The following is a 27,912-nucleotide window of genomic DNA, read 5'->3' as shown; positions in this document are numbered from 1 at the left end:
CATCCATAAATATTTCCAAAAAGTCCTCCACCATGTAAGAGAAAATGACCACCATACATCTCTGAAAGGTTGTCAGGGCATTACATAGTCCGAACGGTATTCTCTGAAAAGCATACGTGCCATATAGGCAGGTGAAGGTGGTCTTCTCTTGATCTTTTGGTGCTAAGATGATTTGATTATATCTAGAGTATTGTCAAGGAAACAGTAAAATGTCTCCCCTGCTAATCGATCAAGCATTTGACCAATGAAAGGAAGGGGGAAGTGATCTTTCTTTGTCTACTTGTTGAGCTTTATATAATCCATACATATTCGCTAACCTGTGACAGTTCTTGTAGTCAAAAGCTCATCATTTTCGCTCTTTACCATGGTTACGCCACCTTTCTTCGGCACGCATTGAACTGGACTGACCCAAGAACTATCAGATATAAAATAGATCACCCCAGCATCGAGCCATTTGATAATTTCCTTCATCACCACTTTATTCATTATAGGATTAAGTCTCCTTTGGGGTTCTATAGAATTACTATGACATTCCTCTAGCTGGATCTTGTGCATGCATATGGTAGGGTTAATTCCCTTCAAGTATACAATAGTCCACCCGAGAGCTTTTTTGTGATGTAATAAAACATTCAACAAACTACCCTCTTGCTTGAGGGTTAGACTATCAAAAACTATAACTGGTAAAGCATTGTCACTCCCTAGATAAATGTATTTCAAATGTAATGGCAAATGTTTAAGTTCTAAGGGAGGTGTATGCTGTAACGAGGGTTTTGGAGGAATAAATACATTGAAATCAAGGGTTTGAATAACATACCTGGTCTAGCTTGAAGTAAGCTAGATTGTTTTGTCTCTAGTGAATAGTCCTCAAACTCTTCATTTGTTCTATCTTCAGTAAATCCTACTTTTGCTTCAGTCAGAAATTTTTTTCCTAGGCAAACATTTTTACCTACGTCATTCTAAAAAAATTCACCTGAGCCAAACCTATTGTTTCTCTCTAGTTGTAAAATATCGTCAGGACAAAAAAATTTACACTCCTAAATCTGGGCAATGTTATATTTGCACATAGTACCATATTCGTCTAGATGTAAAATTTTGCATTGACTAAAAAATTTTGTCCCGTCTTCTTTTTGGGGTTCTATATTTCCAATGCAATAGCATTCTTTAGAATCATCAACATACTTAAGAGCGTTGAAGACATTGATAGTGACGCTTTGATCGGCCATCCTCATAGTAAACTCTCACTTCTCACAGTCTATTAAGATGCACCATGTGGCTAAGAAGTGACGCCCAAGAATAATAGGAACATTTTCATCGGTTTTCAATCTAAAATAAGGAAATCTGTTGGAAAGATTAACTTATCCACTTTAACTATCACATCTTCAATTTTTCCCTTGGGACGAACATGTGATCGATCTCCTAGTTGCAAAATTACGGTGGTTGTTCAAGAATTACCCATTCCATGTTTCAAAAATATGGACTTGGGCATCATATTTACACTTGACCCCAAGTCACAAAGGGCTCTCCCAACATACTTATCACCGATGTAGCATGGTATAACAAAGCTTCTAGGATTTTTTTGCTTCGGAGGAAATTTACTCAATGTCGAATAATACTCTGTTGCCATGGCAATATTTTCTATTTTTTCCACATTTATCTTATTTGTGACAATATCCTTCAAGAACTTGGCATAAAAAGTTACCTGATCGATAGTTTCAAGCAGTGGGACATTTATATACAACTTATCAAGGACATCAACAAAATTTTTGAACTGGATCTTATCATTATGCTTCTTCAACCACTGAGGGAAAGGCGGTGGAGGTCTGATTTCATCTGCTGCGGATGGGGGTATAACTTTTGCCCTGGCAATAAATTTCCACCATCATTGGGTTGACTTGTCGACTGCTCATCCTTTTCATTTTTCACAAACAAATCTTCATGTTCAGCTTCTTCAGCTTAACTTTCTGGTTCTTCATGTGTAGTGCCTTGGTGAGAAATTTCTCGGTCATTTCCCCCAAACTTATCATCGAAATTTATTTGAGTACCACTCTTAAGTGTAAGAGCACTTCATTTCTCCTTCCCATAAGGCTTAGTTACCTCAGTGTCACTAGGGATACTTCCTTACGGGCGAGAGTGTATTGTCGTGGCAATTTGGCCCACTTGATTTTCTAACTCTATCAAGGATGAACTATGGCTTTGTAATAGAGCTGCTTGGCTTTACAAAAAAGCACCATGATTCTTGATTGTCGATGAATGCTTGTGTATCAAAGTCTTTGTTGAAGCCATGAAATCTTTTGTCGAGGCCATAAATTCCTACAGTGAAGCTTCAAGGGAGTTAGAATTTGACGAAGATGCATTACCTTTATTATTATTTTGCCAGGGCATCTGTTGATGTTGCAAACTTAAATGTTCAGAGGCATTCTACTGTGGCCTATTAAAGTTGCCTGCATAGTTGTTGTTTTTCCCTTTATTACCTTACGAAAAGTTTGGATATTGTCTCCATCCAGGATTATATGTATTAGAGTAGGGGTTGTTGTTGTTTCTGTTAAAATTGCCCAAAAAATTGACGGACTCTTGGTTTCTAGGCATTCACTCTCATGATGGTTGTCGCAGCAAAGAATGCATGCCGAGTTTGTTGCCTTGACTTCTTTCACCTCACTGGAATGTTGCAAAAATTTCAGCATGTTAGTTATGGCAGAAAGTTTGGCAGAAACTGAATCCTTACCGTCAAGTTCATATACCCCAGATATTTTCCTACCGGATCCAAGACTTGCAGATGGGAATTAATAGTCGTTATTGGCTATCCGATCGAGGATATCAAAGGCTTCCTCAGGCAAATTTTCAAGTAAAGTGCCATTTTTCGAAGCATGCAACATCATGTGAGTAGGTGCATTGAAACCATTATAGAACACGACGACTTGGGTCCACTTGTTGAATCCATGGCTGGTGTATTTTCAAAGAAAACTTTTATATATGTCCCAACACTCATACATAGATTCGTTACATCCTTGGCGAAAACTTGTAAAATTATTGCGGAACTAGGTGGGTTATATCAAAGTAAAAACTTTTGCATAAGTCAGTCCAAGATTCCATTGAGCCGGATGGAACTCCACTCAACCACGCTCTTGCTCGATCATGTAAAGAGTATGGGAATAATTTTAGTTTTAGCACATACTCGTGCACACCTTGTTGCCTAAATGACTCACACACCTCAAGGAAAGCGCGTACATGATGTATAACATCTCCATTAGGCAAGCCATAAAGTTGATCGATAGAATTGAGCATGTTGAACATCACCGGCTTGAGTTTGAAGTGAACTTTTACTTTATTTTTTTATAAAATATAGTAATGTGTGTGTGTGTGTGTGTGTGCGCGCGCGTGTGGATAACTTTTTAAAGAAAATAAATTAGTGTATACATCACACACAAAGATATGTAAAAGAAAAGGATCTAATGGGGTACATAAACAAAGTACTCAAACAATAAAACAGTTTGTTTTTATTTTTTCGGAAAAGGGTTAGAAAATTGGGAAGGTGCATTGGCTTGAGTATTTGGAAAAATGAAGGAAAGGGTGGCTTGTATTTTAGTATCAATAATGCATGCGGTTGTACAGCAAAAAATATTACTGTGTGATATCAGAGTTTAACTATGAAGCTTTGTTTCTTTATGGGATGTTTCTTAATTTTGGCCCATCTCATCTTTATCTCTCAGTTTGTGGGACTAGAAATTTAAATACGGTATATTATATAGTGGTAGTGGTATCATTCAAAATTATTATTGTATGACTGCGATACCTACAATCATCATAATAACATCAGTTATGTTCGTAATCGCGATAAACGCAAAATAATTGAAAATGTGACTGCAATGACAATATTCATTGACCGTATCTCTTTTACTTCCTTTCGAACAAGTTTCCATTGACACTACACTTACAAGACACAACCCCATGGAGATGAAGATATAAAGAGAGAGCAAAGCAAAAAGATGAATGAAAAGCTGAATGGTTTAAAGCCCTTTTAAAGAAAGAAAGAAAACGAATTTTAGTTTTTTTTCCTTTTTCTTTTCTTTTCCTTCTTCTAATCTCATCTGGTATGTTCTACTTCTCTTTCCACCTCTAATTCTCTCTCTCTCTATCCTCAGATCAGAAGCAGCTTTGAGCTTTAATTATCCATGTTGGCAAATAATTGTTCTTCAGTTCCTTCTTTGGAGCTATTTACCAACAATAAGAAGAAAAGAAGACCTGCAGGAACACCTGGTACGTATCTATACGACTATATGTGTATATGTATATATATATTCATGTTTGGTTTGTGTTTTTAATGGGAAAATGTAATTAGATCCAGATGCGGAGGTGGTTTCTCTGTCGCCTAAAAGACTGCTGGAATCAGATCGTTACATATGCGAGTTTTGCAACCAAGGATTCCAACGGGACCAAAACCTGCAGATGCACAGGCGGCGACACAAGGTTCCATGGAAGCTTCTCAAGAGGGAGACCCCAGTGGCGAGGAAGAGGGTGTTCGTGTGCCCCGAGCCGAGTTGCCTGCACCACGACCCTTGCCATGCTCTTGGCGATCTGGTGGGGATCAAGAAACACTTCAGGCGGAAGCACAGCAACCACAAGCAATGGGTTTGCCAGAGATGTTCCAAGGGCTATGCTGTTCAGTCCGATTACAAGGCCCATCTTAAAACCTGTGGCACCCGAGGCCATTCTTGTGACTGCGGCAGAGTTTTCTCCAGGTTTTTGTTCCTCTCCCAGGGATTTAAATTGCCGCTGCTGTCGCATTTTCGATTGGATATCACAGTCATATAATAACGATAGCGGATGACGACGGCCCTATATAACCGGCGTTATTTAAATCCTTGCCTCTCATATCACAACCTGTTGGTTTTTTATGATTCTTTTCTGTTTTTTGTTTTGAAAGTATTTAGGATGAAAAAAGATTCACCAGCCCCAAACCATGATCATTACACATTGAATTGCAGGCCCTTTCCTTTTTAATGCTGATGACCTGAGTTTTGACTGGAAAGGAATAACAAAAGGACATAAAGTAAGAAAGAAAGGAAAAAGATAATATTACTTTGTTTTTTCGACTGATGGAACCTTAATCCAACATTTTGCAAGCTTTGTTTACATGCAGATCAAGCCCTTTCAGTATTTCCTCTCCTACATACAATCATATAACAGTTAAACTATATATAAATATGTGTGTGTGTGTCATTGAATTATTATTCATTTTTGTAGGGTTGAGAGCTTCATTGAACATCAAGATGCTTGCCAAATGAGTCGTGGCCAGCCAGAATCACATGCATCACGACTGGCTTGCTTGTCGCGAACAGCTTCGAGCCTCAATCCGTCCAGTGATACAAATTTCAGTACGGTTCCATGGCCTAGTTTGGAGTTGGAAAAGACAATAGGTACCATGTTGTTGTTGAGCCCTACGAAAGATAATTCCCCTAAAACCCCGCATCACCACAACTTGGAACTTCAACTCTTAACCACACCAAATCCAACCGAGGTCTCGGTTTCCCCTAAAAACCATGATCATCATGTTGGATCATAAACTTGATCCATTATGGGAGCCTAAACCCAAACCCAAACTAAATTGATGTCATTACTTACATCATTTAATTAAAGATGTCATTGCTTACATCATTTAATTAATGATGTCATTGCTTACATCAATTTAGTTAGGTGAGAGTTAGATATTTGTTGAATTTGTAATTGTTTAAATTAGTTTATTTGTGTGGTGTAGGATTGTTCTTGAGTAGTATAAATACCCCTTCCCATTTTAGTTTTAAGCATCAAGAAAAATTAAGAGCTTCTAAGTGAGTGAAGAAGCAAAGTCTTATAAGAGTGAGTTGTAGTTCTTGTTTTCGAGTGAGAGTACTCTTGTAATATTTGTTTGAGTTTCAATAAAAGTTGTTTGTGTGAGCGTTCTATTTCCAACAAAGTGGTATCAGAGCGAGTTGGAAAGATCGAAGGTCTCGACGAGAGGAATACGACGCCGCCAGAATTTTCTCAATCTGAGTTCTGACGCACCGCCACGCACCGCCGGAAGACTGCTGCCAGAAAATCGAGTTGACTCACCGAGTTGAGCCGATTCAGCCGAGTTGGAGCCCTTGACCGAGTTGTCCAAGTCCCTCCAAAGTTTTTTTTTTCATCGTTTCGGATTCATCCGTGCAATCGGATTTTTAAAATCTCATTATATTGAGAGATATGGCAAATGGTATGGCACCATTCCAAGTTCCGACACTCAACAACAACAACTACGACAATTGGAGTATCAAAATGAAGGCACTTCTTGGATCACAAGATGTGTGGGATATCATAGAGAAAGGCTATAATGAGCCTGCGGATGATGATGTTTTTGCTACTCTTACACCAGATCAAAGACAACTTTGAAGATTCAGAAAGAGAGACAAGAAGGCTCTCTACCTCATCTATCAAGCATTAGATGATGATGGTTTTGAAAAGATTTCAAGTGCAAGCTCTAGCAAGGAAGCGTGGGAGAAGCTGCAAACCTCTTACAAAGGATCCGAGCAAGTGAAGAAGGTTCGTCTCCAAACATTAAGAGGTGAATTCGAATCCTTAAACATGAAAGCATCTGAGTCTATTTCAGATTATTTCTCAAGAGTAGTAGCTTTCTAATCAATTAAAAAGAAATGGTGAAAAGTTAGACGATGTGAGGATAGAGAAGATACTCCGTTCGTTGTGACGATTGAAGAAACTAAAGACTTGGAAGAAATGAAGATCGAACAGCTCCAAGGATCATTGCAAGCATACGAAGAGAAGCATAAAAGAAGCATGAGTTTACTGAGCAACTCCTCAAGCTGCAACTCAAGGATATGCATGAGAGCCAACGCAATGATAGAAACCAACGTGCCAAAGCAGAGGTAGAGGCCATGGACGAGGGGAAGTCGAGGTCGTGGACGAGGCTGGAATTACAACATAACAATTCCAACAACAACTATGAGAAAGGAGAAAGCTCAACACGAGGCCGTGGAAGAATCCAAACTCAAAGTATGACAAATCTCAAATTCGATGTTATAATTGTCAAAAATTTGGGCATTATGCTTCAGAATGTAGAGCTCCCAACAACAAATTGAGGAGAAGGCCAATTACGTGGAGGAAAAAGACAGATGGCAAAGAAACTCTCTTCTAGCACGAAAGGAAACTGATGGTGTCCAAGCAATTCCTGGTATCTTGACAGTGGTGCAAGCAATCACATGTGTGGAAGGAAAGACATGTTTGTGGAGCTAGACGAGTCAGTAAGTGGAAATGTTTCGTTTGGAGATGATTCCACAATAGCAGTGAAAGGGAGAGGTACATTCTTATCCGTTTGAAAGATGGGAGACATCAATTTATTTCAAATGTCCTACTATGTGCCCAATATGAAAAGTAACATTTTAAGTTTAGGGCAACTGGTAGAGAAGTTATGATATTCATATGATAATTATATCTTTCTATAAAAGATGATAAGAATAACTTCATTGCTAAAGTGCCGATGTCAAAGAATAGAATGTTCTTGATCAACATACAAAATGATGTTGCAAAGTGCCTGAAAGCTTGCTACAAAGATGCATCATGGCTTGGCATCTTCGATTTGGGCATCTCAATTTGGAGGTCTAGAGCTATTATCTAAGAAGGAGATTGTGAAAGGACTACCTCACATCAACCATCCTGACCAACTCTGTGAAGGGTGTCTAGTCGGGAAACAATTCAGGAAAAGCTTCCAAAGGAGTCAGAGACAAGAGCTAAGAAGCCACTTGAGCTCATCCATACCGATGTGTGTGGACCGATCAAGCCAAGCTCTCTCGGTAACAATAACTATTTTCTTCTCTTCATGATGATTTTTCAAGAAAAACCTGGGTATATTTCTTGAAACAAAGTCAGAAGTTTTTGAAGTCTTCAAGAAGTTCAAAGCAGCAGTGGAGAGAGAAAGCGGAAAGGTAGAAAGATCAAAGCCATGAGATCCGATCGAGGTGGAGAATTTACTTCCAGGGAGTTTCAAGAGTTCTGTGAAGCAAATGGAATTCGTCGACCAATGACAGTTCCTAGATCCCCCCAGCAAAATGGTGTGGCAGAAAGAAAGAATAGAACAATCCTCGACATGGCACGAAGCATGCTCAAAAGCAAGAAACTACCCAAAGAATTTTGGGCGGAAGCAGTATCGTGTGCAGTCTACTTGTCAAATCGATCTCCAACAAGAAGTGTATGGGGAAAGACCGCAAGAGGCATGGAGTGGAAGAAAGCCTGGCATTTCCCACTTGAGAACCTTTGGAAGTATAGCCCATGTTCACGTACCAGACGAGAGAAGAACGCTTGATGATAAAAGCGAGAGTTTTATCTTCATCGGCTATGATGCTAATTCGAAGGGCTACAAGTTGTACAATCCAGACAATAAGAAGTTTGTGATTAGTCGAGATGTGGTCTTCAACGAAGAAGGAGAATGGGATTTTAACTCTCATACAGATGACTTCAATTTCTTTCCTCAGTTTGAAGAAGATGAGCAGACAAAGGGAGCAACTAGATGAATCTCAACAAGAGCTTGCAACTCCACCCACTTCACCAACATCAACCACTCAAGGAGACTCATCACCTTCATCATCGTCAAGTGGGAGTCAAAGTGAAAGAGTTGTGCAACGCACAAGAAGCCTTAGACATCTCTATGAGGTAACTGAACGACAAGATAATCTTACATTATTTTGTCTGTTTGCCGATTGTGAACCAGTGAGCTTTCAAGAAGCGGTACAAGAAAAGAATGGAGAGATGCGATGGACGAAGAAATCAAGGCCATCGAGAAGAATGACACATGGGAACTTACCTCACTTCCCAAGGGACATAAGGCGATAGGTGTCAAATGGGTGTACAAACAAAGCAAAACGCCAAAGGAGAGATTGAAAGGCACAAGGCGAGGCTAGTTGCTAAAGGCTATAGTCAAAAGGCTGGAATTGACTATGATGAGGTATTTGCTCCTGTTGCTCGATTGGAGACTATCAGACTAATCATTTCTTTGGCAGCTCAAAACAAGTGGAAGATACAACAGATGGATGTAAAGTCCGCCTTCCTAAATGGAGTTCTTGAAGAGGAACTTTACATTCAGCAACCATCAGGCTATGAAGTCAAAGGGCATGAAGACAAGGTGTTGAAGTTGAAGAAGGCTCTTTACGGGCTAAAACAAGCACCAAGGGCATGGAATAGCCGAATCGACAAGTACTTCCAAGAGAATGGCTTCAACAAATGTCCCTACGAGCATGCTCTATATATCAAGATCAAAGATGAAGATATTTGATCGTGCCTCTACGTGGACGATTTGATCTTCACTGGAAGCAACCCAAGCATGTTTAATGAATTCAAGGAGTGATGATGAAAGAATTCGAGATGACAGACATGGGGCTCATGGCGTACTACCTTGGCATTGAAGTTAAGCAACAAAATGATGGAATTTTCATTTCACAGGAAAGCTATGCAAAGGAGATACTGAAGAAGTTCAAGATGGAGAACTGTAAGCCAATAAGCACACCGGCAGAATACGGGATCAAGATGACCAAACATGAAGAAGGCGAAAGTGTAGATCCAACATTCTTCAAAAGTTTGGTAGGAAGTCTACGCTATCTAACTTGCACGAGACCCGATATTCTTCACGCAGTTGGATTGGTTAGTCGCTACATGGAATCCCCAACAACCACCCATTTTAAAGCCGCAAAGAGAATTCTTCGCTATCTGAAAGGTACAATTGACTTTGGCTTGTTCTATTCAGTTTCTAATGATTACAAGCTTGTTGGATATAGCGACAGTGATTGGGGTGGAGACATAGATAATCGAAGGAGCACTACTGGATTCGTATTTTCATGGGAGATATTGCATTCACATGGATGTCAAAGAAACAACCGATTGTCACATATCCACTTGTGAAGCGGAATATGTTGCTGCTACCTCATGTGTTTGTCATGCAATTTGGCTTAGAAATCTATTGAAGGAGATTGGTTTGATACAAGAAGAGCCTACCAAGGTTTGTGTCGACAACAAGTCAGCCATTGCCTTAGCGAAGAATCCAGATTCCATGATCGAAGCAAGCACATTGATATTCGCTACCACTATATAAGGGAGTGTGTTGCAAGAAAAGATGTGGAAGTTGAATATGTGAAGTCACAAGATCAAGTTGCTGATATTTTTACCAAGCCACTGACCAGCGAAGACTTCTTAAGATTAAGGAACCTACTAGGGGTCACGAGATCAAGTTTAAGGGAGGGTGTTGGATCATAAACTTGATCCATTATGGGAGCCTAAACCCAAACCCAAACTAAATTGATGTCATTACTTACATCATTTAATTAAAGATGTCATTGCTTACATCATTTAATTAATGATGTCATTGCTTACATCAATTTAGTTAGGTGAGAGTTAGATATTTGTTGAATTTGTAATTGTTTAAATTAGTTTATTTGTGTGGTGTAGGATTGTTCTTGAGTAGTATAAATACCCCTTCCCATTTTAGTTTTAAGCATCAAGAAAAATTAAGAGCTTCTAAGTGAGTGAAGAAGCAAAGTCTTATAAGAGTGAGTTGTAGTTCTTGTTTTCGAGTGAGAGTACTCTTGTAATATTTGTTTGAGTTTCAATAAAAGTTGTTTGTGTGAGCGTTCTATTTCCAACACATCATTCGATCCAATTACAGCTCTCGATCGGCTCATCCAATATCGGTTCGGAAAAGGAAGAAACAAAAGAGAAACCAGCGACGCGAGCAGTGCCGCAGCGGTTAAGGTTGGCGATGGCGGAAAAGGCTTATGCCGAAGATGCGAGACAACAAGCGAAAAGGCAGATGAAATTAGCCGAGCATGAGCTTGCCAGGGCAATGAGAATCAGGCAACAATCACAATCTGAATTGGCAAAGGCTCAATCTTTAAAGAAGCATGCAGTAAATCGAATCAAATCCACCATTCTTCAAATTACATGCCATGCCTGCAAGCAGCGGTGTCAAGCTGAGGAGAACTACCTTGTTGTGAGTTACATTTCATCAGCTATAACCCAAGGTGAAGTTGAAATTGATATCCGAACAAATCTAACAAAGAACACTAACATATAAACCAATATATATATATATATATACAAAAAATGATTGTTTTTTGGTAAGTGTTGTATCCTGCAATTTGTGTGATGTAATTTGTTCTTTAATTTGGTTCAATGGGGAGATAAAATGATCGAGTTTGTTGAGCATTTAATACTAATGATGGTCTGTGTTCTTATCAAGTGTTCATCTTGTACAGAAAATGTTGTTAGGTTTTCCTGTTACAAGACAAACACTTAAAAACGAATTTTCATTTGGATTTTGTGTTTGGACTATTTGGAATGATGAAGAGGCCAGGAAATGATGGTGGGGTTGCCCTTCCCTTTCTGCATTAAACCATTTTTGTATTTACCGATCTCTAGTTTTTAACCTAAAATCTCTCATTCTCTTTATAGACCTGAGGTTAATTAAATTACCCTATCATCTTTCACCTAAACAAATATCTTTAATCAAGTTTGTATTTAATATATCTTAAACCTTTGGGGTGATTTTTTTTCAATAATGTAGTCAAAAAAAAAATTTGTTTGAATAGTGCACCTGAGAATTTATTTACTCGAATGGATTGAATGCTACAGTACACATCGGAGTTGCATTGAGCTCTCCACGTCTCCCCAAGGTCGCATCGAACACCATGCGACTCTCCCCTCCCCTCCCCTGGACCACCATGCGTCTTTCCCCAATAATAATTTTAGAAATATATATATATAGCAAAGTAAAATATAAGCCTATATTATATAATATATATATATAACAAAGTAAAAGCCTATATTATTGCAAAAAATCACATGGGGAAAGACGCATGGTGGTCCGGGAAGGGGGAGTCGCATGGTGTTTCATGCGACCTTGGGGAGACGCGGGGAGCCTAATGAGTACTGTAATATTCACCACATTCGAACAAATAATCTCTCGAGTATATTATTCGAACAATTTTTTTCCGACTGCATTATTGGATCAACCTAAACCTTTGATTTATGAAATTTAAGATTAAGGGTGCTATAGTATTACACAATCTTATTAACAACTCTCTATCATAATAATGTGAGATTCTTTTATATAGTTTTTCATTTAAATAATTCAATTCATTTCACTCAAGACAGATAAAATTTAATTAATAAAATTCGTTGTTTCTGTGATATATTGTTCAAGTAATATGTTAGTTACATTATCTAATTATTATTGTTGTTATTATTATATTATAATGTTTGAAAAATATAAATTTAAACGTATTTAAACACGTGTTATTTTTTCATTTAGGGGTTGGAAGATTTGAATGATTCATAGACATTATATAGGAAAATAATTGGTAAGAATAATGTAATTTTTGGGGCTAATCTAGAGTATTTACAGGTGATAATATTTATTTTAAAACTTTTAACTATTTGACAATAATCTCTAATACTCAAATCTTAGACCTCCAAAATAACAATCCTCTCTTAAAGAATAATGTAATTCTAGAAAGCAAAAAATATATATAAATTAGAAATTGCATATCGGAAACCTAGAGAAAATTAAAATACAACTTATTCAAACTTCTAACTATGATGTAAATTGTAAACCGGTAAAAGTAACATGTAGTTGTGAGAAAAATATATAATAAAATCTATATAATTTCTTATCGGTTGTCACTTGTTCAAGAGGTAAACAAAAGTAAGATGGATTAACAAGAAATGAAATTTTACTCTTATATATGGAGTTACAAAAATACTATTCACGTGTACGAATCAAATTATTTCAATGATTAAAGGGATGAATGTTATTTTTGGAAGGTTTTAGGTTAGAGCAATAGCGACTACAAGGTATTTAAGTTTTTATTATCAAATGATTGAGAGTTATTAGAACAAATATTACCGCTTGTAATTCACATTATTCCAAAAAACAAATTATTATTCACATCAATAGGATAGTAATTTATTAAGGCTTAAAGTAAAAAATTATTTCAATTATACATCTTTTCTTACTTAAGTGCCAGAACTTTTTTCGACTGGTGTAGATATCTAATATTATAAATATTATCATTTTAAATGTCTCGATCATAACAGATGTTAAAAAACTACTATTTCACATCAATCGCTTATTATCGTGCCACCAATCAATTGACCACCATCAACGGTGTAAATGAATGTGGAGGCAACATGGTTGTTGTTTCCGTCTAATATTTCGTCGACGGGTGGCTATTATTGATTAAGATTTAGGAATTAAGTATTTGAGATTTTAGGGATTTAAGTTTAAAAATTTAGAAATTTAGGGGTTTTAGATGACGACAAGCATGATGGTCGGTCAGTGGGTAGGCGACGACGGATGGATGGCCGAAGATAGTCGACAATAGGAGTAAAGGGATTGGAATTAGGGCTTTTAAGATTTTTTTTACATTAAAAAAGGTTTAAGTTTTTTAAAAATAGTAACAATAATATTAAAGTTTTTTAAAAAATTAAAAAATATAAACACGACACATGTTAGATTAAAGATTTTTTTAACAGTCGTCATAGATTAAACACTTAAAATGATAACATTGGTAATGTTAGAAACCTATACGACCGAAATAAAGTTTAAGCACTCAATTAGAAAAATAGATATAGTTGAGAACTTTTTATATTAAGTAATTTATAAAATTTGTTATAAATAGTTAACAAATGCTATTGTTGATGTGCAACAGGTAAGGTAGTGATTTTCGGTGGTTCGAACAAGTGAACATTTACTTGAGATGGAAAGTTCATTTATTTTAGTTTGGATGGAGAGCCGCCGGTGAAGGGAAGGGATCTAGCTTGGGTCATTATCTAATAGCTATTTTGCTCAATTCATGCTCTTGAGTGTTGGTTGGATGGCTCTATATAGGGATGTGAAATCAGATAATCATTTAGGTCTTAGATCAAATAATATTAGGTATGGTTAAATCAAATACGGATTAAATCAGGTTAATCCAATGGTTTAAATCAGATCAGGTTAAGTTCAGATCTACTCAGATTCAGATCATTTTTAGTTGATTTGAAATAATATTTAATTCGAGTTTAGGTCAAGTTAATTTCAAATATGTTCAATATTTGTTCAGGTCAAAATGGTTTAGGTATAAATCAATTAAATATCATGTTAATTTAGGTTCAGATGGACTTCAGGTCGAGTCTTCGTTCAGACTGGTTCATGTCATTAACGGATAAAATTTAGATCAAATCTTAATGAGTACGAACGGGTATCAGGTCGGATCATTTTCAAGTGAATTATTTTTCGTCTTTCATGAATATTAAATTGTAACTTGTGTTTGTGTAGGAGAGTAAATTAAAAAATAGAAATAATTATGGGTTAATTTAAATAAAAAATATATAATTTTAATTTAATAGAACTTTTGAATATATTTGTACATTATAGTTTATAGGTAAAAAAATAAAGATATTAATTTAATGATTATAGTTAATTATGTATCTTAAATAGTAAAGAATTAATTTTTCGTACTATAATAGCATAATTTTATAATCTCTTTATTAATTATAACTTACAAGTCAGATAAATACAAATTTAGATAAATATCATAGTGCTTGGATCATTTATAGGTTGATTCAATTACAGATCAGATTGACAACATATCAGGTAATATTAGTTATTTATCAAGTTAATTTTAAATTTGAGTTTATATCATGTAAGATGTAGGTCATATTGAATTATCACATTATCAAGTTCAATTTGGGTTCAGGTTGTCTTTGAGTTAAGTGCAAGTCAAGTTCAGCTCTAAAATACCAACTTTGAATTTTTTTTCAAGGTCATTGTATAAACATTGATTTTCAAAAAAAAAAAAAAAAAAACTTTGAGGGTCTGGATAACACTAAGCCATTAAAAAAAAACCCCTCATTATAAGCAATCAGAGCGCATGAGGGAGAGAGAGGAATGTGATGGTCCCATTATTTCATAAATGCAAAAACGCCATGTTTTTCAGTGCAACAGCATGGCCTGTACGGATTAATGGCAGACTCGGTCTTCCACTCATCGTTTGCAAACAAACTTCATTCACTTACTACTCGCCGATACATCCCTTTCTCAGCGCATTGGGTTTGTGCAGAATAAACCACTTCAAACTCCATTTCTTGGTATTATCACTCGCGTTTTCAGTTTCTTAATAAACTTCGATTATCACCTTTTAATGAAGTTAACTGTAGGACTAAAATCTGAACTCAAAATTGAAATCATTTGAACGCTGCCGGTATATAAATCTTTCTGCCAAATTCTTAGAAGTATGATATGGTGATCGAAGCCAAATGTCCATAATTACCAATATGTCAACATCTTTTAACCTCTTTTGCACAAGACAAACATTTGTTGTTCATCATTACATCAACTCTTCTAGACAAATTAGACGGGAGATGCGGATAGCATAGCAGTGGGGTAGTTGTTGTAAAAATTTATATTATTATGAAATATTTTATTGAAATAATATTTGTTGATGGAAAAAAATATATTATGTCAATCGTTGGTGGTTTAATCTATTTGATTTGAGCATAGAGTTGCAGTCAGTGGTTGATTTTTCGTTGGTAGCTATTCGAGTCTTTTGTTTCTTCTATAAGGAAGTAGAAGAGAGATGAATGAAGGAAAAGTTTTAGTTCACTCTCTGAGTCTTGATCAAGGGGTTTTATAACGACCCTGAGTGTTATTGTCAAATGTAGGGTTATTATGATTATTCGCACGTTGACAAGTTTAGTGGACATGGTCAAATGATAGTATATTTGTCCCTAGTAGGTCACATGTTCCTATTAGATGTCATGTCAAGAGACTGTGACTTCTCAAGGGGTGTCAGGTGTGTGATATCCTACCTCCATAGGTGTTCTTCTGGAACTTCTAGTATGAAGAAGTTTAGTGGATGTGTTGTTATGCAGAAATTGGTCTTGTAGAGGAGATTTGGAAATGGTACAATATTTTTCCTCTTAGTCGATGGATTATTATAAAGTGTCGTGATCCGAGACTTGTCTGTTTAAACGTTATTAACATTTAATAGATTTTTTTATGAAACATCATAATGATTCTTTTTTATATGATTTGCAGGCTTAAATGTTGATAAAATCAAATATTGAACATAGTAGCAAGAATAACGAAGAGAAGAAAGGAGATCTTACCCTCATCGAAGCCTAAACGTCGTCCGGAAAGCTATTTTACCAAAGGTAAAATCAAAGATTTAGCCTGATTTACTAGTTTTAAGTAAAGAAGAAACTCGGATTAGGGTAGAGGGAGTCTCTATCTACATTTTGGGTAGGTTTAATGTTTTTCGGCCACCATGGGTGGTGGCCGGCGATGGAAAAACACGACAGCAACCTGCTACTGGTCGGTGGCCAGTTTTACCTCCGGTGAGGTTTTTAGAGAGAACTGAGAGAGTTCTCTCATTTAGTGAGAGAAGAAAGAAGAGAAAATGAAGAAGCTTGGCCCTTTGGGTCGAATATTGGGCATTTATACTCTCTCCCATACGACATCGTTTTGGGAGAGGTGCTTTTGTGTAATTTAGACATGGTCAAACTAAGTCCGCAGTGCCTCAAGTTTTGTAAACTTCAGTTATGGTAACGAAACCATGTTTTTTTATTCCTTTTAATTCATTTTTTTAATTTTAGTTATTTGTATTTTAGTCACTAATATATATATACGTATATCTAAGCTAAATATCACGTTTAGTCCCTTAAATATTAATAGTTTCTATTTTAGTCTCGTATTAGTGAATTAGGGTAAATTACATAATTAGTACATTATTTTAGTATTATTTCGAATTAGATTAATTAATTTTTATTATCTTATTTTTTAATCATTAATCATTATTATATGATTAATTATTATAAGTATTTATACTTTAGAATTATTACTATTTTACATAATTTATAATTTAATTATAATAATATTATTAATAATAGATTTTTTTAATATCATTTAGTAATTATTTATATTAAGTTATGTAAATTTAAAGAACAAATTTATAATTTATTGCAAAGACACTAATTAATAAATATCGATACCAATTTTGGGTGTTGTGAGGGTGCTAATCCTTCCCCATATGTAACCGACTCCCGAACTCATTTTTCTGGTAAGCAAACCCGAGTTTTATTATTTTAATATTATTCTTATAAATATTATTAGAATAATATGACATTTTGGTGACCAATCTCACCAAATTAAAATATTGGTGGCGATTCTACAATTTGGTATTTCATATGATTCAAGGAAGATAAACACTTACTTTTTCGAAATTAGTTACACCCCTTGAGGTGTACTATTTACACTCTCCGTCGCCGGATAGAGAAACGTCTCGAAAATTTTAATTGTTGGAGGCGCGTTATTTCATATAATTATGTATTGATGCATTCTCTTAGTTAGCTTTCTTTTAGCTTACAACGATGACGAGGAGTCGCAAAAACTGTTAATAAATTAAAGGGAGAAGGTAGAGGGGAACCATCCACTCTTGACGAATGATGTGACCTTTGAATGTAAAACTCGTGGACTTAAGGTCAATAAAGTATTATTTAGTCGTAAGATACGATGAGAGAACTACGAATTTGAGTTCATCATTCCCTCCGGTTCGCATCGTATGAGTGACTATGGTGGTGGCACTAATGGGGTCCAAAGTGGTGTCATGCTCCTCTTTTTTGTTTTAGAGGTCGAATTTAATTTTCTCTTGCAGGAATTTGTGAGTGGCGTATTGAATACTTATGAAGTAGCTCCGGGTCAATCAGTCGGGGTTTCTTGATCAATTTTAATATGTTATTTGATTTTTCTACTGGAGTAAAAAGTGGGTGTCTTTAGTGATCACTACAGTAAAACAGATTTGTAGGGGCGGTTTTATTGGTGTTTGTAAATTTTAAGTTTATTTATTATATAATGTTACATGATATTAAATTTGGGCAATATAAAGTATAAAATGATATATGCGAAATCACTTAACCATAGCAGCGTTTGTAAATAAGCCACCAGAATTAGTTTTTTTGCAGCGTTTTGTGAAGGAAATGCCATTAATGGTGTAAACATTTCCGGCGTTTGTACAGAAAAGAGTTACTAAATATCATAACATATACTAGAGTTTGACAAAATAAACGTCACTAAAGACAAGGTAATTAGCGGCGTTTGTAAAAAAATATCGCTATAGATCTTAACTGATGAGTGTTCAAAATCGTTAATCTTTGCTCATTATTTCTTCGATTTTGTTGAATTATTACTGCTAAATTGGTCATGTTATGCTTGTTTTCGTTCAGGTCCTTACTTTCCAGAATTAGTGACAAAAATGGCGCATTCCGTATTTTTTATTATTTGGTCACGGCTGGAGACATGGATACGACTCTGGGCAAAACGTGGTCTGACGTGACAGTTTCTAGAAGGTCTAGTCAACAACGGTTTCTAGAAGACTTCCTTCACACGCCTTCTGGAAGATTGACGAACAGAGTTGCATTAGGAGACTAGTTTAAGTTTGAATTAAAATTAGAAAACAATTATCTTAGGATTATTTTATTTTATTTTCTTGTTTATCCTTATGCTTTGAGAGGCTATAAATACCCACTTGGGGTAAGCCTAAACTCATCACTCAAATTACAATCTTCTTTTCTATATGGTTTTATTAAAGATTTCTCTTTTTACTTTTCAAGTTCTTTTCATTTTTCTTTTATTTTCAAGTTTTGTTTTCAATATGCTAAGTATAACTTTTGTCATGCTTAGCTAAATTTTTCATCAGCCGAGAGCTGACGCGATGACTTAATTCCAACAGGAGAATTGAAACAGACCCTTAATATCTTCAAAATATCTCTCTCAATCTCAGCGCTTATTTTTCAAAATCAAAACAGTTTTCAAAATTAAAGATTGACTTTGGTCAAGAGGTTGTTGCGATTAAATGTGCGGGAGGAAAATTCAGCTTATAGAAAGCAATTCGACTTGATGGGAACACACTTGGCGAGATGGCTTCACCAAGAGGGAATTGAGATTGGAATTGACGGTTATGGACAATTCGAGTCGGTCGCCACGAACTTAAACGGTAATTGATCTACGACAATTGATGTTGATAGAATCAATTTTCGAAGTCGGAATCAAAGATTGTCTTGTGTATTCGGTATACAAGATAGAGTCACAAGGATAGCCCTTGTAGACAAAGTAACCGATGTGAATGCCGAAGGAAAAATTTTATTCGATGATCTAAAGGAAATTGAGTTAAAGCAAGGCTTGTGGCTATTTTTACCGTATTTATTCACAATCTTCATCCTCTTAATTTTACTTTAATTGCTTTAATTTATTTAATCGTTTTTTACTATTTAAATCTCATATTACAAACCCCCCCCCATTTTACTATTTTTCGCCTGGTTAAAACCATTCAAACATAAATTTGTGATTTTCTAAGTCCTTGAGGATTCGACCCTTATTTTTCTATACTATGTATTTCCTTATTTATTAATCAAGAAAAAGGAATTTATTTGACATAAAAAATGATAGTTGTCAAATTAGTGCCGTTGTCGGGGACTTCGCCAAAGTTACTAATTTTTGTTTGCTTTTGATTTATGACCAGGACTAATTCGGGAGCATTAGTGGAGTACGACCCAGAGATCGAAGCCAAAGCTAGGAGACTCCACGTACAGACGCTTAGGAAAAGAAGGAGACAATAAACAAATCCAGAACAAGAATCAAATTCAGGTGAATCCATTGATAAAGAACCAATTCCGATGGCCGATCCTACTATCCAGGAGTTAGCCACGGCACCCACTGAACAAGTGCTTTTGTGCATTAGTTTTCCCCAAGGAGAAACTCCGTACCAGTTTAAAACCGGCTTTATTCATCTCCTCCATACATTCCACGGATTGCCAAACAAAGATCCAGACAAACATCTCAAGGAATTTCATATGGTCTGCTCCAACATGAGACCACAGGGAGTAACCGAGGACCAAATCAAACTTAGAGCTTTTCCTTTTTCCCTAGCCGATTCGGCTAAGGAGTGGTTATTTTATCTTTCCCCTAATTTTGTAACTACATGGGCTCTAATGACTCGTCTTTTTCTTGATAGGTTTTTCCCTGTGGCAAAGGTAAGTGAACTACGAAGGAGAATACTTGGAATCAAGTAGCTTGATGGAGAATCACTTTACGACTACTGGGAGCGGTTTAAGAAGTTATGTTCTAGTTGCCCACAGCATGGGTTAATGGAACAAACACTCCTTCAATACTTTTATGAAGGATTATCTCCCCTGGAAATGAAGATGATCGACGCTGCCAGCGGCAGAGCCTTGGTGAATATGACTCCCACTGAGGCAAGGGACTTAATATCCACGATGGTAAAAAATTCCCAACAATTCCGCGTAAATAATGAACCTTCACGAAGGGTTCATGAGATAAGTTCATATTCCTTAGAAAATAAAATAGATAAGTTAACTGAAGTCGTAAACTCTCTTGTTGGAGGAAATACAGGACAAAACCGATTATGTGGAATATGTGCATTACATGATCATCCGATAGACAGTTGTCCACTGATTCAAGATACACAACAGCTCAAATCAATGCATTTGGGAATTTTTCGGGACCACCCCAAAGAGATTACAATCCTTACGGCAATACATACAACCCATGATAAAGGGATCATCCTAACTTCAGTTATGCTCAGAACTCAAGATGGAATCAAGGTTATCAAGCGAGACCACCTCCACCACCACAACAGCCACAGAAGACATCATTAGAGACGATTTTCCAGAGGTTAGCACTTTCCCAGGAAAAATTCCAGAATTGTACTGAAGCCCACTTACAAGAGATAGACAAGAAGATGAGCCAACTAGCTCAAACCGTAGACCGCTTGGAATCACAAGGTAAGCTTCCGTCTCAAACTGAAGTAAACCCGAGGGAGAACGTCAGCACCATCACTCTTCGGAGCGGTATAGTAGTGGCGCCACGTGTTCCATCAAATAAAGTAACCCAAAAAGAGAAGAAGAATGATGATTCAGGGTCCTAGAAAGAGAATAACGAAGAACAAATAAATGGCCCGACACCATCTCCCTATGACGTGCCACTACTTTTTCAATCGAGATTAGATAAAAAGTTTAAAAAGACCGAGGAAAAGGAAATATTATACATACTTTGGAATGTGGAAGTTAACATACCTCTCTTTGAGGTTATCCGGAAGGTTCCAAGGTATGCCTGGTTTTTTAAGGATTTATGTATGACTAAAAAGAAGCTTACCAGAATCGAGAAAGTAAACTTAGGAGAGCATGTCTCAGCCGTTTTCCAACGAAAGTTACCACCTAAACTAAAAGACCAAGGTATGTTTGCAATCCCTTGTAAAATTGGTAAGTTTGAGATAAAACGAGCAATGTGCGATCTTGGTGCATCAATTAATGTAATGCCTCTATCTATTTATAAAATGATTACTAATGATCCTTTGAAGAATAAAAAGATCTCAATACAGCTTGCCGACAGGTCGGTGGTCTATCCAAAAGGACTCTTAGAGAATGTATTCGTAGAGGTAAACGACTTGATATTTCCCACCGATTTTTATATAATCGACATGGAGAATGATCATACAAGCACGCCCTCTAATATCCTACTGGGGCACCCTTTTCTAAGCACTGTACGCACAAAAATTAACGTGAGAAGTGGAATCCTAACTATGTAATTTGACTGTGAGATTGTTAAATTTGACATATATAAGGCAATGAGATATCCTGATAAAGTAGAAAGTTTAAATTCTGTCGATTTAATTGATCCTTTGGATGATGAATTTTTAAGGACTAATTTTTCCTTTGATCCATGCAGGGAGCTAGAGGATCAAGATAAAAATGTGAATTCTGACCATACCGAACTGAATTTGATTTCTTCTAAGCCTAAAGTCTTACCTTCTATTTTGCAAGCACCCGAAGTTGAGCTAAAACAGTTGATGGATCACTTAAAATATGCCTTCCTCAGACCAAACAACACTCTGCCAGTAACCATATCAAAAAGATTATCTTAGGAGGAGGAAAAGGACTTGATCATGGTTTTGTGCCAATACAAGGAGGCTATAGGATGGACCATCGCTGATATAAAAGGGTTGAGTTCATCTACTTGTATGCATAAAATTAAAACCCAAGAAGGCGCAAAACTAATACATGAAGGTCAACTCCAGCTAAATCCACCAATGATGGAAGTGGTAAAAAAGGAGATATAAAAACTTCTAGATGCAGATATTATATATCCAATTTTGGATAGCAAATGGGTAACTATGATACATATAGTTCCTAAAAAAATAGGAGTTACTGTGATCGAAAATTCTGAAGGAGAACTTGTACCAACACGAGTTCAGAATGGATGGAGAGTCTGCATTGATTACATGAAGTTGAATTCTTTAACTCGAAAAGACCATTTTCCTCTTCCATTCATAGATCAAATGATAGAACAATTAGTTGGTAAATCTCACTATTGTTGTCTTGATGGATTTTCAGGTTTCTTCCAGATTCCAGTAACACCTGAAGATCAAGCAAATACGACATTTACATGCCCCTTCGGCATCTTCTCTTACCGACGTATGCCTTTCGGACTTTGCAATGCACCTGCCACATTCCAAAGATGTATGATTAGTATTTTTTTATGATTTTATTGAAAAAGGTATTGAAGTCTTCATGGACGACTTCACTGTTTATAGTAATTCATTCAATGAGTTTCTATTAAACCTAAAAAATGTGTTGTGTCGGTGCCTAGAATTTAATCTTGTTTTGAATTATGAAAAGTATCACTTTATGGTTGATAAAGGTTTAATTCTAAAACATATTGTTTCATCTAAAGGAACTGCGGTAGATAAGGCAAAAACTAATATAATATGTTCACTTCCTTACCCCACTACGATGAGGGAGATTCGTATTTTCCTTGGTAATACAGGTTTTTATCGTAGATTCATTAAGGATTTCTCTAAGGTGGCGCAACCATTGTGCGAGTTATTATAGAAGGATAAAGCATTCAATTTCAACCAATAATGCCAAGAATCATTCGACGTAAGGAAAAGTTGGTTTCTGCACCCATAGTCCAACCGCCAAATTGGGACTTTCCTTTCGAAGTTATGTGTGATGCTTCGGATGGAAGTGTTGGAGCCGTGCTCGAACAAAAGATCGGGAAAGAGCCTCACGTTATCGCTTATGCATCCCGTACCTTAGATTCCGCACAACGGAATTATTCAACAACCGAAAAAGAATTATTCGTTATTATTTTTGCATTAGATAAATTTAGATCATATCTTCTTGGTACTAAAGTTATTGTTTTCTCTGATCATGCAGCCTTGAAGTACTTGCTCAGCAAAAAAGAGGTGAAACCATGACTAATCCGTTGGATCTTACTCCTCCAAGAGTTCGATTTGGAAATCAAGGATAAAAAAGGATGTGAGAACATAGTAGCCGATCACTTAAGCCGACTTCTAATCACTACAGTTAATCCCCCCATTCGTGAAGAATTCCCGGAGGAAAGCTTGATGATGGCACAAACGTCAATACCTTGGTTCGCATATATAGTCAATTACTTAACTACATATAAATTACCATCTCATTTAATGAGAGCCGAAGTAAACCGTATTAAGAGAGAATTTCGTTTCTTCATTTGGGATGATCCATATCTTTGGAAACATTGTTCAGACCAGGTAATTCGACGAGGTGTTCCTGAAAGAGAGGTAAGCTCAATTTTAAATTTCTTTCCTTCTTATTTGTGTGGTGAACACTTTGGACCAAAGCGAACTGCTCATAAAATTTAGGAATGCGGATTCTTTTGGCCTCATATTTTCTGTGATGCTTACTTGTTTTGCAAGTCTTGTGATAATTGTCAACGTGCAGGTAATTTGAGTCGAAGAAATGAAATGCCCCTTAATCCTATACATATATGCAAAATATTTTATGTTTGGGGACTTGACTATATGAGTCCATTTGTTTCTTCTTTTGGCAATTGTTTTATAATTTTTACGGTTGATTATGTTTCGAAGTGGGTAGAACCTAAACCCACTCGAAACAAAGATGCTAAAACTACTGTTCAATTTCTAAAGAATTGTATTTTTTTTAGGTTTGGTACACCAAGAGCGATAATAAGCGACCGCGGCACACACTTCATCAATCGAGTAATTGATGTACTTATGAAAAAACATAGAGTGAATCACATAATTGCCACGGCTTATCATCCGCAAAAGAACGGACAAGCAGAAATTTCAAACCGTGAAGTAAAGACGATTCTTGAGAAAATAGTTAAGCCAAATCGCAAGGATTGAAGCTTAAAGTTAATTGACACTTTATGGGCTTATTGAACTGCATATAAAGGACTTATCGGTATGTCGCCATATCGCTTTGTGATCGGTAAGCCATGCCATTTACCTGTTGAGCTAGAACACAAGGCATATTGAGCCGTAAAACAATGCAAAATGGAGTTAGAAGCGGTTGGCGAAACATGAAAGTTACATAAACAAGAGCTTGAGGAAATCCAGAGAGATGCTTGCGACAACACCAAAATATATAAGGAAAAAACAAAAGAATTCCATGATCGAAATATTGTTTTTAAATATTTTTCTATAGATAAAAAGTTCTTCTTTTTAATTCAAAATTAAAACTTTTTACAGGAAAACTTCGATCGAAGTGGAGCGGACCTTATACGATAACTGAAATATTTCCTCATGGCGCAGTCGAAAGATGATCCGGGCTCTCGATTTAAAGTCAATGGACACAGGATTAAACAGTATTATGCGAATAGTGAAGCTTGCTTAATTGAAGATCTCGACTTAGAAGAACTTGTAGTCTAAATAAGGTCGTCGAGCTAACGAAGTTAAACAAGAGCGCTTCATGGGAGGTAACCCATTTTTTTTAATTACATTTTTATTTTTTATTTTTGTTTTATTTTTTATTTCAATCGAGCATGTTTTATTTAATTTTTATTTTGCTGGAACATAATTTTTTTATTCAAACTTGAACGACGAAGATTTACAAAATTATGATTCGAACAGTGCTAATTTTGGAGACTACTGAGTAGTGAACGGTCAAACAAAGTAGAAAAAATAATACCCCAGCCATGCTCACTGTTTCATTAAACGGCGCACGTTAGCACACTCAAATGGAGACCGGTGCACGTTAGCAAAACTGACATGAAATCTGGGGAGTACTCTATCCCTTCTATTGCACTTTAGTTTTACGTTTTGAGGCAAAATGCTTTAAGTGAGGGGGAGTAGAGTGTAGGATTGAATTTCCCTTTGCTTATCTTTATGTTTCGATGCTAGTATGTGTTGGTTGGATTTGTCGGAAATTTCATTGAATTTCTTTGTGTTGTTGAATATTTGTGGAATGCTATGCTTGCTTGGGAACACATAATTGTTTAGGTTAGGATGTTCTTGATAGCGAATAGCATGAATTGTGATAAGTTGGTGTTTTTGTGATATTCCATGACTTTGTTGGTTGAAATGTGATTAGGTATGTTGTTGAAACCTTACTTTTTTAGTATTACGGTATTCAAAAATAGGGGTTAGGTTTTTGAGTTTGGGGTTTTCAAAGTAAAGAAGCATTTGGGACCTATTATAGGTAGAAATTTCAATATTTGTTCGCGAAGATGATGACGTCGAAATGGAGCCCGATAGTATCAACATTGAAGAAAATTGGATATATGTACTTCTGGTAAGTATCAAAGTATTTCTGTAATTGTTATTGAAATGGTAATTGGATTAAAGTATTTAAGAACTTTTAATTGATTACAAATTTCAAATCTTGATAGTATGACTGAATGCCAAAGAATGCAGGAAGTTGGTAATATTGTTGACTGTATAGCCAATAAAACCCAGAGGGTAGGGTCCAAATGGTAAGCCAACAATTGGTAAGATAAGCTTCCTTTGAGGGTTTAGGGACTCAACCCCTCCCAGGTAAGGACTGCTTGGTTGAACATTACATACAATAGTTGTATTCAGTTCTTGAATCGTTCTTCATTGTATATAAGGATAGTTGTAATGATATTTGTTCATGTTTCGAAACCAATAAGTATCATGCATGAAGTACCCTATATCCTCGCGGTAGAGGATCAAAAATTTGACATTTAAAGATTTACCAAGAGCAGTAGCTTCTTCTCTGCATGAAGATCGAACCTAGAATCAACTTTGTCATTATGCCTATAATGCTAAAGAGAACCTGTTGAATGATAGGATTTGCACACAACTACGAGCATTTTATGGGAAACCCCAAGTACTCCACTAAAATCTTACAACAGAGATGTTCAGGGTAACCCATACTTGGGGTTTTCCATAAAATGCTCGAGGATGTGTGCAAATCCCTTCATTCGGTAGGTTCTCTTGAGTATTATAGGCATAATGGAGAAGTTGATTCTAGGTTCGGTCTTCAAACAAAGCAGAAGCTACCGATCTTGGTAATCTTTAAGTGCCAGATTTCTTGTCCTCTGCCTCGAGGATATAGGATACTACATGCATGATACTTATTGGCTTCGAAATGTGAACAGATATCATTAAAACTATCCTTATATACAATGAAGAATAATTCTTCAAGAACTAAATACAACTATTGTATGTAATGTTCAATCATGCAGTCTTTACTTGGGAGAGGTTGAGTCCCTAAACCCTTAAAGAAAGCTTGTCTTACCAATTCCTAGCTTACTATTTGGATCATACAAGGGGGTTTTATTGGCTATGCAGTCAACATGATTAACCTAGATAATCTCAACTACAGAACTTATTCCGGCCACGACTTACGGGAGGCTCTATTCTATAGACTGTTTGGCAATGTTCAAGTACAGGATAAAAGGGAACATATGGAAAGGGCTCGTAGTTGTATAAAACATGGAGGGATTCTGAGAAAGAATGGACTTATCCATTTACATTGTTAATTTACCTATTACGTTAAAGAAATAGGTTTCAAAATTTCAAGTATCGATACTCCAAGTACTGGTTTAAAGTAAGCAATTAGTGTATTGACACCCCCATTGACGATTTCCTTTGCTTTACCTCTTTCAAGATCATTGTAGATGTCTTTATGTGTAAATCCAACATTCTGATAACCCATATATAAAGAGCATTGTAGAAGTAATATGTAAATTTACAATGTACACGGTAAAAGTATATCGGTGTAATGATAATAGCGTAAACTTTTATATATGTATCAATACTTTGTTATATCGTTCTCGATACTTTAATTCCACATAAAGGCTCAAACAATCTACACGTAAAATGTATAGAAACACACACACACACACACACACACACATATATATATATATATATATATATATATATATATATATATATATATATATATTCCATACTTATAATTTTGAAACCTATTACTTTAAAGTAATAGGTTAATTTCCAATAAAAATGGTTAAATTCAATCGGTATCATGATAATATGCGTAAACAATGTATACGGTAATATGTTGATAAAGCTTGATAACAAATCAAGTAATTAACTGGTTATGTTATCGTCGGTTATAAGCCTCCGTCATCTTTAACTTTGGTTAATTCCACATAAAGGCTTAAACAATCTGCACGTAAAATGTATCAATATATATATATATATGTGTATATATTCCATACTTATAATTTGGAAACCTATTACTTTAAAGTAATAGATTAATTTCCAATGAAAACGGTTAAAGTCAATCGGTATAATGATAATATGCGTAAACAATGTACATGGTAATATTTTGATAAAGCTTGATAATGTTTCAAGTAATTAACCGGTTATTTTATTTTCGAATTTCTAAGGCTTCATCAGCTTAAACTTTGGTAACATTTTAGGCATAACCTAATATGTTGATAATACTGATAAGAAATTAATTAATTAACCTATTTTGTTATCATGGGATTTATAAGGCCTCATCAGCTTTAATAATGTGCTACCTAATATGTTACAAAAGCGCTACCTAATATGTTATTATGCTTGATAATGT

The 27,912-nt window shown here is 35.9% G+C and overlaps 1 protein-coding gene across 2 annotated transcripts; it reads left to right on the top strand.

Moving 5' to 3' along the window:
* Window positions 1-4,134: 4,134 nt before the first annotated feature.
* LOC120209387 (zinc finger protein SHOOT GRAVITROPISM 5-like) lies at window positions 4,135-27,278 on the top strand. Of its 2 annotated transcripts, XM_039208415.1 has the most exons (6): window positions 4,144-4,254; window positions 4,337-4,736; window positions 5,242-5,336; window positions 5,367-5,543; window positions 10,656-11,087; window positions 27,222-27,278. In XM_039208415.1, exons 1-5 carry the CDS (start codon window positions 4,170-4,172, stop codon window positions 11,081-11,083), a joined length of 1,185 nt encoding a protein of 394 aa, XP_039064346.1. In that variant the 5' UTR covers window positions 4,144-4,169; the 3' UTR covers window positions 11,084-11,087; window positions 27,222-27,278. The 2 variants fall into 2 exon arrangements, with proteins under 2 accessions (XP_039064345.1, XP_039064346.1); XM_039208414.1 differs by lacking the exon at window positions 27,222-27,278 and having other exon boundaries at window positions 4,135-4,254; window positions 5,242-5,543; window positions 10,656-11,217.
* Window positions 27,279-27,912: the final 634 nt, after the last annotated feature.

Source organism: Hibiscus syriacus, unplaced genomic scaffold (genome assembly GCF_006381635.1).
Source record: "Hibiscus syriacus cultivar Baekdansim isolate YM2019G1 unplaced genomic scaffold, ASM638163v2 tig00018827_pilon, whole genome shotgun sequence".
NCBI classification, from domain to species: Eukaryota; Viridiplantae; Streptophyta; class Magnoliopsida; order Malvales; family Malvaceae; genus Hibiscus; species Hibiscus syriacus.
The sequence above is the reverse complement of the archived record's forward strand: the minus strand, read 5'-3'. Positions and strand labels throughout refer to the sequence as shown.

What these genes read in the sequence shown, in the direction of transcription:
- LOC120209387 (XM_039208414.1), top strand. Translation starts at nt 4,170, where the DNA reads ATGTTGGCAAATAATTGTTCTTCAGTTCCTTCTTTGGAGCTATTTACC. An exon ending in AAGACCTGCAGGAACACCTG is followed by an intron (nt 4,255 to 4,336) that starts GTACGTATCTAT and finishes AAATGTAATTAG; the next exon opens with ATCCAGATGCGGAGGTGGTT. An exon ending in TTCCCCTAAAAACCATGATC is followed by an intron (nt 5,544 to 10,655) that starts ATCATGTTGGAT and finishes TATTTCCAACAC; the next exon opens with ATCATTCGATCCAATTACAG.